Source organism: Eptesicus fuscus, chromosome 6 (genome assembly GCF_027574615.1).
Source record: "Eptesicus fuscus isolate TK198812 chromosome 6, DD_ASM_mEF_20220401, whole genome shotgun sequence".
NCBI lineage: Eukaryota > Metazoa > Chordata > Mammalia > Chiroptera > Vespertilionidae > Eptesicus > Eptesicus fuscus.
The window spans coordinates 35197359-35211995 of record NC_072478.1 but is presented as its reverse complement, the minus strand read 5'-3'; the positions used below and the strand labels follow the sequence as shown (position 1 = coordinate 35211995).

At 35.8% G+C, this 14637-nt stretch overlaps 1 protein-coding gene across 2 annotated transcripts in view; it reads right to left on the bottom strand.

The window, feature by feature from the left end:
* GLRA3 (glycine receptor alpha 3) overlaps positions 1-14637 on the bottom strand; it is a 133597-nt gene that overhangs the window by 98181 nt on the left and 20779 nt on the right. For both annotated transcript variants that reach the window (XM_008155249.3, XM_008155250.3), the window contains exon 2: positions 4967-5094. In XM_008155249.3, coding sequence (XP_008153471.1) covers positions 4967-5094 — 128 coding nt within the window. The remainder of the gene's footprint in view (positions 1-4966; positions 5095-14637) is intronic.

Sequence of the window (14637 nt, the reverse complement as noted above, 5' to 3'; positions counted from 1 at the left end):
ATCATTGATGTTTCTATCTCTCTCTCCCTCTCCTTTCCTCTCTGAAATCAATAAAAATATATTTTAAAAATTAAGAAGTAATTATTTAGATGTAAATTAACATATATGAATAAGCATATATGTGTTTGTGTGTATGTATATGTGTGTATTTATGCATATATGTATATGTATAAAGATATAACCTGGCAAGCATCAACCTAACCAATTAATCTAAGTAAATACCACCAGTTATAGTAAAAATTAAGATGATCCACCATCTGATAAGAACATAGCATCTTTTCTGTGATATATCTGACAAGATGTATTACCTAAACCGAATCATGAGGAAACATTAGACCAATGCAAACTGAGGTTCATTCTGTTAAGTAAAGGGATAACTTTTTTTAAGTGCCTAGATCATGACAGTCATAGAAAGAATAATCTTCTGGTTCAGATTAAAGGAGACAATGTGATAAATGATGAATAAAATGCAAGATTTATTCTAAATCTGACCAATTAGTAATGAAGCCATTATTCAAAGAATTGATAAAATTTGAGTGGGGTCCACAAATTAGGTGGTAACAATACATCCATGTTAATTTGCTTCTTTCAGTGGTTAGATGGTGGTTATTTAGGAGAATGTTCTCATTCATATGATTCACCCAAGTATTGGGGCACCAGGTCAACAACTTACTTTCAAGGAGTTTGGGGGAAATAGCTAAGTGCTATACTTGCAAATCTTCTGTTAGTTTGAGAGTGTTTAGAAATGAAAATAAAAATACAAACAAACCACATAACTACTACAGAAAGTATACATTAAAAAATAAAATCAAAGAAAACCTAAAAATATAGAAAGCAGGATCTAAATCTGTGAATATTCCAGGTGAACATCTACAATTTTAGAAAGGCTTATTACTAAAGAGATTCTTCTTGATGAAAGGACCATATATTATGTAAAAATGCAAGTAGGAGACATGCCCTTAAAAATCATTGTGAATTGTATTCAAGAATAACCGTGTCTGTGTAGATATAAATAGTTAAAATGCTAACACTCACTGAAAAAAAATACAAGCAGGAAATGAGTACTGGTATACATGCCATTCTGTGGATAGAATGCGTTGTAGCAGAAATGACTGTTGAAAAACAGAATTTGTGATGTGGGAGAAAGGGATTAATATAGAGAACTATTACAGATGAAAAGACATAAACCACAAAGACACTGGAAGGCAAACAATGTTATTTCTAGATAAAGGCCATTGGAGATAGAATGAAAAAATGCAGTCAGTGTTTGGAGGAAGACATAATCAGGTAATTGCCGGCTGAGTACTTTCTGCCTGGATCCAAATTAGACTCAAGGGTTATCAAAGATCAACTGAGGGCCCAAACAAGAGGGCCAAAGGAAAGAAGTAAAATCCAGAAAAAGCTGGTAAAGTAGTCTAGTGAAATAACATTTTATCATCTATAGACGTACTTTTATAGACTTCTAATACCAAATGACTCCTGGACGCTTCTATTTCAAGAGGGTGATTAAACAGTTTTCTTTCTCTCTGAAGACATAAAAATTTTATTACCAAATAAAAATGAAACAAACATCTAGTACCAAAAAGAACGGGAGGAAATTTATCTTCAGCTTAATGACAAAATATAAAAGGAAGAAGAAAACAGAGCAAAGCCTGAAATAAATGTAGGTTAGGACTACATGGAAAAGGGAGCTAATGTGCTAAGAATGACCCAGGGATCTTGATTTTTTTTTTTTTTTTGTCTGACTTATTTCACTTAGCATGATATTCTCAACATCCATTCATGTTGTCACAAATGGCAGTATTTCATCTTTTCTTATGGCTGTATAGTACTCCATTGTCTATATGTGCCACATCTCCTCTATCTGATATATTGACAAACACTTAGGTTGCTTCTATTAATAATGCTGCAGTGAACATAGAGGTGCATATCTTTGTGAATAAATATTTTCAAATTGTTTTAGGTGGAAATAGGCAGACAAAAAAAGTCAAGAAACATGATTTCACTTATATGTGGGATATAACTGAAAGCAACAAGTGAACAAACAAGGCAAATCAACAAACAGAGACTCATAGACACAGACAGTAGTACAGTGGTTACCAAAGGGAAGGGGGAGGGGAGTAGTAAAGGGTAAAGGGGACAAGTATATGGTGACAGAAGAAGACTGACTTCAGGTGGTGGGCACACAATGCAATATACAGATAATGTATCATAGAATTGTATACTTGAAACCTATATAATTTTATTAACCACTATCACACCAATAAATTTAATAATAAAAAGAATGACTCAGGGAGGCACAAAGCTTAAGGTCATCTATAGGAAAGGAGGTGAGGAGCTGGAAGGGCCTGTAGAAAGAAATCACAGGCACCTGTCTCAGCAAGCTCCCCTACTCCCATCCATATTCCTGTAGGGCAGGGGTAGGCCTAAGGTTTAGCCCTATAGCATTTTTGAAAGAATGGAAATAACTTTTTGGTTTTAGTTTTACAAACATAGTTTATTAAGGTAATTGGGAATAGTATGGTTATGTTAATGAGTGCTCACTTTTTGTCTTCTTTTTCTAACTTTATTGAGATACTAGAGGCGTGGTGCACGAATTCATGCACGGGTGGGGTCCCTCAGCCTGGCCGATGATTGGGCCAATCAGGGCCATCTTGCCCAGTTCTGATTGGGGCCGATCAAGGCTGGCCGGGGGGAGGGACCACAGGAGGTTGGTCAGCCACGGGGGTTTGGTTATGGGAGTGTACTGACGACCAGTGGGCTGCTCCTGTGTTGAGCATCTGCTCCCTGGTGGTCAGTGCACATCATAGTGACTGGTCGACCGGTCGTTCCGGTGGTTTGGTCGTAACGTTCACTTAGGCTTTTATATATATATATAGAGATAATTGACATATAACATTGTGCAACTTTAAGGTACACAATGTGTTGATTTGATTCACTTTCATATCACAGTATGATTACATCATAGCATTAGCAAACAGTTCCATCACAGCACATAATTACTTCTTTTTTTGTAGTGAGAACATTTAATCTCCTCTTTTAGCAACTTGCAAGTATATAATGCAGTGTTATTAAGTGTAGTCACAGTGCTGTGCATTAGATCCTCAGAACTTAGTCATCTTCTGTTTGTAAGAAGTTCAAAAAAAAGGAGGGTAAATAACTTTTTTGATTGGGGAAAACAGGCTCCATGACAATACTCAAAAGTAAAGCCTTCTCTGTTTTGGCATCTGGAGGAGCTCAGACCAAAGACTCATCAGCACTCAGCACTCACTGAGAGCAGCGCACTGGCCAGGGCAATGATGTCTCTGTCAGATTTTCCTTTCCAGAGAGAGAAGTAGCAGAAAACCCCCTCCCTACACACACACACACACACACACACACACACACACACACACACACACACACAGAGAGAGAGAGAGAGAGACACAGAGAGAGAGAGAGAGAGAGAGAGAGAGAGAATAGAGGTAAGAGAGAGAGAGTGAGTGAGAGTGAAAGAGACTAAACCTGTGTTAGCACCCAGGCACATCAACTCAATCCTTCCTTGAACTATACAGTGTTTTTCTTAAATGCTCTATAATAAAACTAGGGGCTTAAAGAGAGCTAAGATGAATTAACATAATTGTCCCTGCAGGAAGAAAAGAGATGATTGTGCAGAAAGGGGGAACAGAAAAGGTGGAATGTAAGACATTAAATTAGCAATTCTAGTTAGTGCAAAGGCATCTCATAATGCCTTGTTTGTAAAACTCCCAGAAAGCAATCAAACATATTTCACCAGAAATCAACCAATTTTACTTTTGGAGTGTTTACTTCAAAGAAGTAGATCTGTTCATAAGGATTGTCGAGGCAAGGAGTTGCTGCTTTTCATCACTAATATCTTTAGACAATTTAATGTTTGTCAAGTTCAGGTACATGGTTTTCACTACTTTCATAAATAAAACAAACAACAAGGCATACAAAATAGTATCCGCCTAGCAACCTGTGACACCACCTCCATGACTTCACATTCAAGGAAATGGTTTAGGATAAAGAGGACTGTGAAGAGACCATAATACAATTACAGAATTAAAATGCTCCTAAATGTTCCCAAAGAATACAGAGGACACTATGTCATGTCCAAGAGTGATTTAGAGGACAAATCTAAACAATTCTCCTTAAATCTAGAGGAAACAAATAAGAGCGAAGGGTATGAGTGGGAGAGTGTTGAGACAGATGATAGAAGAAATCAGATTGTTTTTGGAAAGAGAGAGAGAATTGTTTTGGAGAATGACACAATGCCAGCATAAGCAGTAATATTATTAAAGACAAATTTGCATAGGAGGATACTGCTTTTGTAAAATATCCTCATAATGCTGAAATTTCTCATTTTTATTTGAATATGATACCCCTTAAAATTCTTTCCTATAAATTTAGGTAAAACATCTGGTATGTAGAATAATTTTTTAAATGTTATCAGTGGCTTTAGTTATTCAGACCCTTCCCCAGTACATAAATTCAACAACGATACGATTCTCCCCAATATAGAAAATCCTGCTGTGGAAGATATAAAATACGGGAGGTTTATCGTCAGCTCCAAGGAAGCTTCTATTCCAGTTAGTGAGACTATTCCATTGTAGTTAGTGAGAATATTTTATGTTTTCAGAATTTTGGGTGGAATCAATTTTTAAATGTATCTTGTTTAATCACATTTAAAATACATTTCATGCCCAGCCAGGTGTGGCTTAGTGGTTGAGCATCGTCCCAGGAACTAAGAGGAACTAAAAGGTCACTGGTTCAATTCCGGTCAGGGCATATGCCCGTGTTGAGGGCTGGATCAGTAAGGGATATGCCGATCAATGATTCTCTCTCATCATCGATGTTTCTATCTCTCTCTCTCCCTTCTTCTCTGAAATCAATAAAAAAATATATTTTAAAAAATTTTTAAATAAATAAAACACATTTACTATATAGTAGAAAGCAGAACAATTACCTTTAAAGTTGGGTCTGATTCTTGCATCATACCCTGATGTCCTCCCCATTAATTTATCCAGGAAGTCAGAAGGTGACATTGGAGCACTTCTAGATCTTGCACTATCTGTTTCCTTTGTTGCAACCAAACTAAAAATAAGAAGAAAAAAAAAACACTATAGATTTTACAAAAAAAAAAAAAAAAAAATCTTCCTAACAATTGTTTCCTACAAATATAAAATTAATATGCTAAGCAAAAATACTTCTGAAAACAAAAAGGAAAGCTTCACATACTATACAATGAATGTGATCATAATGACAGGTAGGTATTTTAGGTTTACAGTTAGTATTTATAAGGTTTCATATGTTTTTAGCCCAAAGGTCAGAGGTAATATTATTTTCTGTTGAGTCTGGAAACAACAACAAATTATTAGGCTTTCAAACTTTGCATGTACCCAAGTTTGATTTCTGATTGCATTTGTTAGCTAAAAGTATCCTTAATGATTCAGGCATAAGAAAATACAAAAATTCATGTGTGCAATAAAATTCTTGCTTTTATTGAGGGGAAAAAAATCACCCATATGATCTCATTTTACCTTAACTATCTCCCAAAAAAGTCACATTCTAAGATATTCGAGGTTAAGACTTCAACATACAAACTTTGGAAATTTAGCCTATGACACTCGGCATGCTCACATGTGTGTGACCCTGTAGATGCCCAGGAATATGTGGAACTTTTCCAAACCTCTAAGGACATATTATTCCATGGCTCTTTTTTTTAAAGCTTTTTAATTAGTCTGTTGTTTGCCTCCACTAATACCCTCCAGTAACCATGAAGTCAAAAAGAAAGCTGCCTCTTTAAATGTTTTTTGACAAACATTCCCAGGAAAAACTTTTCACACTGGGTACTCTCTAAATTAAAAGCAGTTGTACAAAGTGGGGTCTTCCAGAAATAATAATCCTTCAAGAATGAGGCTTTAAAGGAGTTCAAACTTCATTCTGCCCCCTCTCATAGCTTTTTTATAGAGATTGTTGGCTATTGGTTTACAATTCTCCCTTGAAGCCTGAGAAGCGGAGACAAGCATAAGGCGAGTTATAATGCAACAACTCCCACTGTCCTGACCAAGATTCAGATGTTTTTCTTGATTAAACTATTTCATGGATTTTTACAAGTCTCTGATTAATTGCCAGAGCTCTAAAAAAGTTGGTTGTCACATTTTTGGAAAGTTTTCTTACTGCTTTTATGGAGGACAGAATTTATAGAAGTCCACAGTTTTTCCTGACATCACCACTCAAACAGTGTCTTCCTAGACTTCTTTTTATATTCATTTTATTATATTTGTGCTTTAAAGACCCACAACCACCCTAACCGATTTGGCTAAGTGGACAGAGCATGGGCCTGGGTCCACTCAAGGGTCTCAGGTTCTATTCTGGTCAAGGGCATATACCTTGCTTGGTTTCGGGCACATCCCCAGTAGGGGATGTGCAGGAGGCAGCTGATTGATGTTTCTTTCTCATCGATGTTTCTAACTCTCTCTCCCGCTCCCTTCTTCTCTGAAAAAATCAATAAAATGTTTAAAAAATAAAGACCCACAACCTTCAGTGGCATCCTGGAGTTGCCCCTTTTCTCTCTCTGGATAATTGTATTTACTTCCATGGTATCAGCTACCTCCCATAATGCTATTTTGTAGGACTTAAATATCATTTTTCATAAATAGTGTAAATATTTGCTTTTAAAACAAAGGATACAAGTTTACCTTTGGGTTTCCCCATAATGAACCCTATTACCAAGCACGATTTGTTTGCTCTAACATCTCAAATTATTTGAATAATTAATTATATAACAAAAACAAGATTATTGTTGTTTCAGTAAGATTAAAGAATTCTTGATTCTTTTAAGGTTAATAATTTATTGTTATTAATCTTTTTAGTCTTCATTTCTTTTGACATATTCAAAAAACAATAATTGAGCTATTACAATAATCATGCCCTCCTGAAATTTGATTTGAAATTGGTTCTATTTAAAAGTTTTTAATAATTTAATTACAGTTGACATTCAATATTATGTAAGTTTCAGGTGTATAGCACATAGTGGTTAGATGTTTATGTAATTTATGAAGTGATCCCCTGATAAATCTAGAACTCACCTGACAACATACATAGTTACTACAGTATTATTGACTAACTTCCCTATGCTGTACTTTACATCCCAATTATTATTTTGTAGCTGCCAAGTTGTACTTCCTAATCCCTTCACCTTTTCTACCCAACCCCTCAACTCCCCTCACCTCTGGCAACCATTAGTCTCTATATTTATGAGTTTAACATCAGTACTTTTAAAATTCCATTTAAAATATGCTTTTAGTGCCAAAATTATGTTTCCAAATATATTATGCAAAGATCATGACACTGATTCACCAGCAATGGGAACATATAAAAATTAATTTTATAGGAGAGTAGAATCTTATAAGTAGAAGCTCATTCATTTAACAACTGTTATTATTGCTTCCAAAGAGTCTGAAATCATGGCTGTAATAGTTTGAAAAAGAAGGGATAATATATATAAACATATATATGATATGTATTTAATCTTCTTAAAGGTTAAATAAATATTAAATAATTTTTAAAGGTTATAAAACCTCTTAATGCTTATGAAATAGTTTCCTACTAAAAATAAAAATTTTCATTGTTTACACAACTAGTAATTAAAATAAGCTGATGGAAAGAAAACGCAACCCTTCTTATCACCACCATAGTCAAGGATAATATATCAACAGTAAATAATCTTAGAAAAGCAAGCTATTTCTTCTCACACCACAAAATCTATTAAAATGATGTACTTTATATAATAAATGTTATATATTTTATAGTAAAATATAGTATTACTTTTTATTTTAACACTAAAATAAAAATTATTATAAATTTATATTAAACAAGAAATTATGGTTCTTTTGACATGGTACTTAAAATTAATAAAATTACAAGTATAACTTGACCATTGAGTTGAAAGAACACATGAAATACACATTGGACTGCAATGGAATGAAGATAGGTAGATTTAGTTTTAAAATACAATACACAAACTTGTATAAGCCTTTTGTGAACTGAGAATCGTTCACTAAAAATAAAATCATAGTGCTTTCATTAGATAAAAGTATCCTTTATCACACCAAAATGCATTTAAATATCTGTTAAATGTTGAAACAATAAATTAAGGTGAAGAGATTAGCCAAAGAACAGATATGAATAACCCATACACACAGACAATAGTGTGGTGAGGGCCAGAGGGAAGGGGGGTAGAGGCTGGGTGGAGGTGGGCAAAGGCAGGGGGAAATAGGGAAATCTTTAATAGTATCAATAATATAAAAACAAGGTTTATATAAATTAAAGTTTAAAAAAAAACACAATGCATTTTGAGTTCTCATATAATTTATTCCATGCAAAGCACTGTGTTAAGAACACAGTCTGAACCTTTAGTGTTCACAGTTTGATAGATGTCTCTGTCTAGACTCATCTGGGGTCTACAGGGAATCCTTGGGAAGTATCCATGAACTGGAGCTGGGCAGTGAGATTACCGTGAAGATAATGATTGGCCAGCTCCCTTCTTTCTATCGCTGTGAGCAAAATCTTCATGTTTTGTAAGATGGATTCACCACCAAGCTCTGCAGAACAATGCCTATCAAAAATGAGAAAATTCTGAGCAGAAAACTATTCCAAGAGTCTTTACTAGTTATGTTCCCTTCAATCACACAGAGCCATCCAGCTGCTTCTGGACAATTGACTTTATTTCTGAAGATTCACAATTTTGACACAAAAATGACTTATTGTCAGCAAAACAACACTGAGTAATTAATCGGCATTTCTACAAAGTCTATCCCTTCTTTTTCTGAAAGGGGTAGAGGATGTGCATATGGAAAAACTTTCCATCACCTACAATCCTTGCTCTGGTATATTTCTCCTACAGCTTTCTTCCTATTACCATATTTATCTGAGATTTGCACCAAGTGATCATTGCTAGACAGTCTTCAGAGAACCATAGTGATTTAAGAGAACTCATAGTAAGTCATACATAATGTGAAGCTCTATATATGACCAATCTGGAATCTTTTTTAAATTTTTAAGTAGTCCACATCATCTGTACATACATATTCAAACACTTCATTTTATGTTGTGTTGTGTTTTGTTTTTTTACTTTATTGAATTTATTGGGGTAATACTGGTTAACAATGTTATATAGGTTTCAGATAATGATTCCACAACACATCATCTGTATACTGTATTGTGTGTTAAGTTGTTAAAATTCAGAGTAGGAGGAGGCAGTTGGGAAAAAAAAAAAAGTAAGATAATTTAGAATGGATTTTGGATAAGAAACTTTGCCATCAAGTCCATTTTTTATCTAAACCTTTTAGTTTTAACAAAACTCATCATATTTATAGCAAGTTACTTTTGAAAAAAGCAGATCTGAATGTTTAAAAAGTCTTTTATTTATGAGAATCTCAAAATCTGTGATAATTTGCCTGCCTCCCACACTTGGCTCTTCTTTTATATGCTGTATCAAGTATGAATTTACTATTAACTTTTTTTTTTGAAACTGTGTGTGGGCTTAAACACATTCCCATCAATGAATTTTGTTTTCATTTAAGTATTTTACATACTTTTTTTAATAAAGACAAGCTACATGAAAGTTCAGAGATTTCAGTTACTGAGAGGTTAGCAAAAACCTATTTTCTGAAGCATTGAAATCAAATATCACAATTCATCAAAAAAGGTAAGTCCCTTCTCACTTCTCTCCCTTCCTCATCAATGTGACAAAGAGGTAAAATAAATCTACTTTTGGAGGACTGAAATAACCTCTAAATATAGATGCTTTTATGGTAAATCCTATATAATAAAAGCCGAATATGCTAAGTGTCCGGTCATCCAGTCCACCATTCAAGCAATCAAAGTGTAATATGCTAATGATATGCTAAGGCTCCTCAACCACTCACTATGACGTGCACTGACCACCAGGGGGAAAACTCTCTGACCAGTAGGTTAGCTTGCTGCTGGGGTCCAGCCAATTGGAACTGAGCAAGACAGGCCAGACACACCCTGGAGCCCTCCCTTGGTCCCTCTCTGTCTGGCCAACCCCCCGCATCCCTCCCCGGCCCTGATTGTGTACCAATGGGGTCCCTCAGCCTGGCCTGCACCCTCTCACAATCTGGGACCCCTCAGGGGATGTAGGAGAGCTGGTTTCGGCCCAATCCTGCAGGCCAGGCTGAGGGACCCCACTGGTGCACAAATTTGTGCTCGGGCCTCTAGTTTAATATAATTGTCAGTAGCTATTTACCTCTGATAAATGAATCTTAAAATTGAGAGAAAATTATGTAGCTGGGAAACAAAATGTGAGAAAAGTCTTGACACCAGGGGCCACAAATCTCCATGAACCCATTTTCATAAGTTGATTTGCATAGAGGGAAGGGTGACCTGTAGGGAATAAGACAGTGTCCTGACTCCTGAGTCAGAGAAGGTCCAGGCTATGATGGAGAAATGACAGTTTTACCATGTATTCTATAGCTCCATAAGCCAGTCCAACTGTAGGGTTACAATTCCTTGTGGGAGGAAAAAAATCACAGTTATTACTATTTGAAAATTTTTGTAGGAATACCAGCAATTGATATGTCTAGTCTGAAAAATAAAACACAGAATGGAATAGATGAGCATTCTTCTCACTTTTTATTTTTTATTTATTTATTTATTTTTATTTTTTTATTGCTTCAGCCTCTTTAGGTGAACTAAAGAGAAAGAAACTGGGATATCTGGGGATAGGTGAAGTTTTGAGCATTTCACAGGAAAACATACTGCCTTGGAAAAGGAACCATTGTTGGCCCTAAGGCATGTGTGGTAAAGCAGGCTTCCATTTGACTGTGTAATAGGAATTACTTTAAAAGGAGGCCAAAGTAGAGGATTATAAAAGGGCTATTCTAGAATATCTCCAGAGACTCAGAGAAATAACTAAAAAGTAAAAATCTTCGGGGTACTAGGATTTGATTCTTGCCACTGTGAGTAACATGCCTGTGAAATATGATTATTATTTTATAAAATGATCTCATTTCTACCTTAGTTTGATGGGGTGTAATGTAAACCCTAACATGGTTGGTTGGGTTTTTGTTTGTTTGCTTGTTTTCCTTTTTGTAATGCAAGTGCCTGACTTAAGCTTTGATTGCTGAGGCATCCATTTCAAAGAAGAAGCCACTTCAAACACTATCTGGGATAAACACAGGGCCAGCCACACAGCTAGAGAAGAGACTCCTTTGTTTCAGAGACCTTACTTGATCTCATAACTGACCATTTGCGTTACTTGTTTGTTTTCTCTTCCCGTGCTTTAAAACCCTCCTCTAATGTTTTAAATTCACCAAGAAATAGTGAGCCTGCTAAACCCTAGGCCCTCACCCTCAACCCTGATGAAAGCGGAACCCCAGCCACTTCGCTCTCCCTTTTTCTCCCTCTCTCTTATCTGTGACCTCTCTGTGACCCCAGCTGTCATTTCCCCATCTTGTAAGTACGAAATCCACGCTTTTTCAACGTTTCCTGATGATTATTGTTGAGGGGCATCTTGCAATCACAGTAAGAACCAAAAGTGCTGGTCCAGTTGTAACACTGTTTTAAGCAAGGGAGGCCTTCTGTGGGAAGCCCCCTGGGGCCTAGGTGAGTGCCCTCCAGGCATTTCTAGCTGAGAGCTTTACTATGAATAGACTGAGACCTGCACAAAACCTGATAACCAACAATAAAAATGATAATTGCTTCTTGATCTCTCAGGAAGAGGATCCATATACATGATGTAATTTAATAGTTATAATAATCTTGCTAGTTAGATATAGTTACATATGCATTACAGATGAAGAAGCTAAAGAATAGAGGCTTTTTTTTGCCAGGCCATTAAGACAGTAAATGTATAATAAACGTGTATTTTAAATGTAATTAAACTTTCCACTGAAAACAACTAGATAAATTGAAAAAAAAAAAAATCTGTGCATTGGAGAGCTAAAAATAGTGAAAAATCACGTGGCTGAAAACCAAAGGGGAAAAAAAAATCACAGAAGTAAGCCAAGTATTTAGATTTGCATTTCCCTTAGGGGTGATAATAAGCTTCATAGCAGCTGAGTGGTTAATCTGTGCACAAATTTTGAAAGCTTTATGGATTTAAGGAGATAAAAATTGTAATCGAGAACCCACCAAAGAGTGAATAACTCTAAGTTGATTTGAGGTCAAAAATAATTACAACTTCTGAGTAAGAATGAATCAGAAATATAAAAGTATTAGGAAAAAACTAAGCATAGCTTGGAATCATCTCAATTTTTGAAACTAGAATAAAATAATCATAGATTGTTAGCAACCTAGTGCTCCAATAAAAGCAAACATAAACCAAAGTCCTGCTATTACCACACAAACCTATTCCTTCACCATTCTTTTCTAACTTGGATAATGGTAACTCAATCTTTCCATTTCTCAGGATTGCAATCTTTGATAACCTTGGACTCCTTGTCCATTTCACACATATCCATCTGGTTGGTCCTACCTTCCACTTTCTATCCATAATCCAAACCACATCTTATCATGTCCTCTCTGCTTCTCTGGTACAACCTACCACTAGCTGTGATAGGATAGTAAGAAGCTAAGAAAATTCCTAGAATGAAGAAACTGAGACAAGAAAATTAAACAAGGCCAAACAGTTTGGGCAGCTTGCAGACGGCCTGTGAATACCAAAAATCTTATTTGCTTCCCACCAAGAACACTTGAAAACTAATGGTTTCTACCTCTCCTCCCTAACCCGAGAATTCACAGCTTAATCACCCTGGCCTGGGAAAATAGAGAACAGAGACCCAATGAATGCCATTTGTGCCAGGTAAACCAAGGACAAATATCATTTGGGGGATGTTAGGGCAGAAAAGGGGGAAGAGGGAAAGAGGGGGACTTTATCTCACCCACTAAACAAAGAAGTCAGCCACCTTAGGACTTGCCAAACAAGATGACCAAATGTTTGTACAAACATTCTGAGGTAAGCCACAACAATGTAGAAGGGGACTTTGTAACCTCTTCTGCTATCCAAGATATCTGGCAGGAAAGCTTTGAAACCTATAGGGAGAAGGGTATAAAACCCCTTTAACCTCCACTGGCCAGCATGCTAAAACTAGCTGAGTTGTCAGCTTCTGCTTTATGTCAAGTGTATTCTTTTTTATAAAATATATTTTTATTAATTTCAGAGAGGAAGGAAGAGGGAGAGAGAGATAAAATCATCAATGATGAGAGAGAATCATTGATCAGCTGCCTCCTGCACACACCCTACTGGAGATCGGGCCCACAACCCAGCCATGTGCCCTGACCGGGAATCAAACCATGACCTCCTGTTCATAGGTTGTCACTCAACCACTAAGCCACACCAAGTGAATATTTAATAAATTTGCTTGCTTTGCTTCAACACTACTGTCTGTCACTCGTTCTTCTGAAATCTTCCTTGTGAGATTAACAAGAGTCTAGGAGGGAACAGGCCTCCTCCGACTTGGGGCTGTCCAGTAACATAGCCATTGCCTTTGCCTGGAATGCTCATTGGTCCTCTATTCATCTAATTAACTTCTACTTATCTTTGTGATCTAGGTTTGAGTATCATTTCTTCAGGAAACCATAGCTATTCTCTCTGAGTTTATAAAATACTTCTCAAGTTTGTGTATCTCATTGGTAGTACTTGTTACAATGCAACTGTCGTTTTTAATAGGATTAATCAATGTTTATCTCCTACTTTGTAGGAACTACTATTTAAGCAAAAATCATGACTGTTTTAATGGCCCCAGAAGTAATCTCGAGCATCCAGAGTAATTAATGAATAAGTATTTTTGAAATGGATTAACTAAATGTAATGATGAAGAGGCCAAACATCAGAATATGACCCTCTAAGTATAGCAATAATCATGCTTAGAATGTATGTTTAACGCTAGAGAGAATCCTGCCTTTCTCTCCTTCTTTACTTCTAAGATAGAAGGATGCTAATAACTAATCAGGAAAGATCATATAGAACAAGTATTTAGAAATAGAAAAAAGCCAGGATATAAAAATCTGAGAGTGTGACTTAAATAGTCAAAGTCATGTATGTCAGAAAATCATCACTTAATGCTGGAACTGCAGACCTGTAAAATGGACTTTCATAGGTGCCTTTTTAACTGATATTGCAGTGATGTTTACATTCAGTGCTTACATAAATTAATGCTTATTAGAGGTGTCTATGCTCAGTGCTTGCTAGGTGTCAGTGATAAATTACATAGTGTTTGTGTGTTTGTAAATGAAGGGTTAATATAAGGTTATAGATGGGGGGGATGGGTGGGGAAAGGAGGATTCCATTCAATAATAAAAATAGATGACAAAGGATTAGCTAGTGTACTCCTGAGGTTTCTTAACCCTAATTTTTATACAATCCTTTTGTCTTATCTACAAAGTATTTTTATTATAAAAATCATTCATTTTTACTAAACACTCAAAATGCTGTGCTCAAAATTCATGCTAATTGCTATAACTTCTATAAAAACTTCTGTTAACTTCTATGCAGACTGTCTATTCTCATGGGTAATAGTTCATAGTTTTGGCATCAACTTATTTCAACTAAAAGAACTAACGGGCTATAACAGTGCTAATTAACTCACTGATTTGTAGCTTCTTAATGAC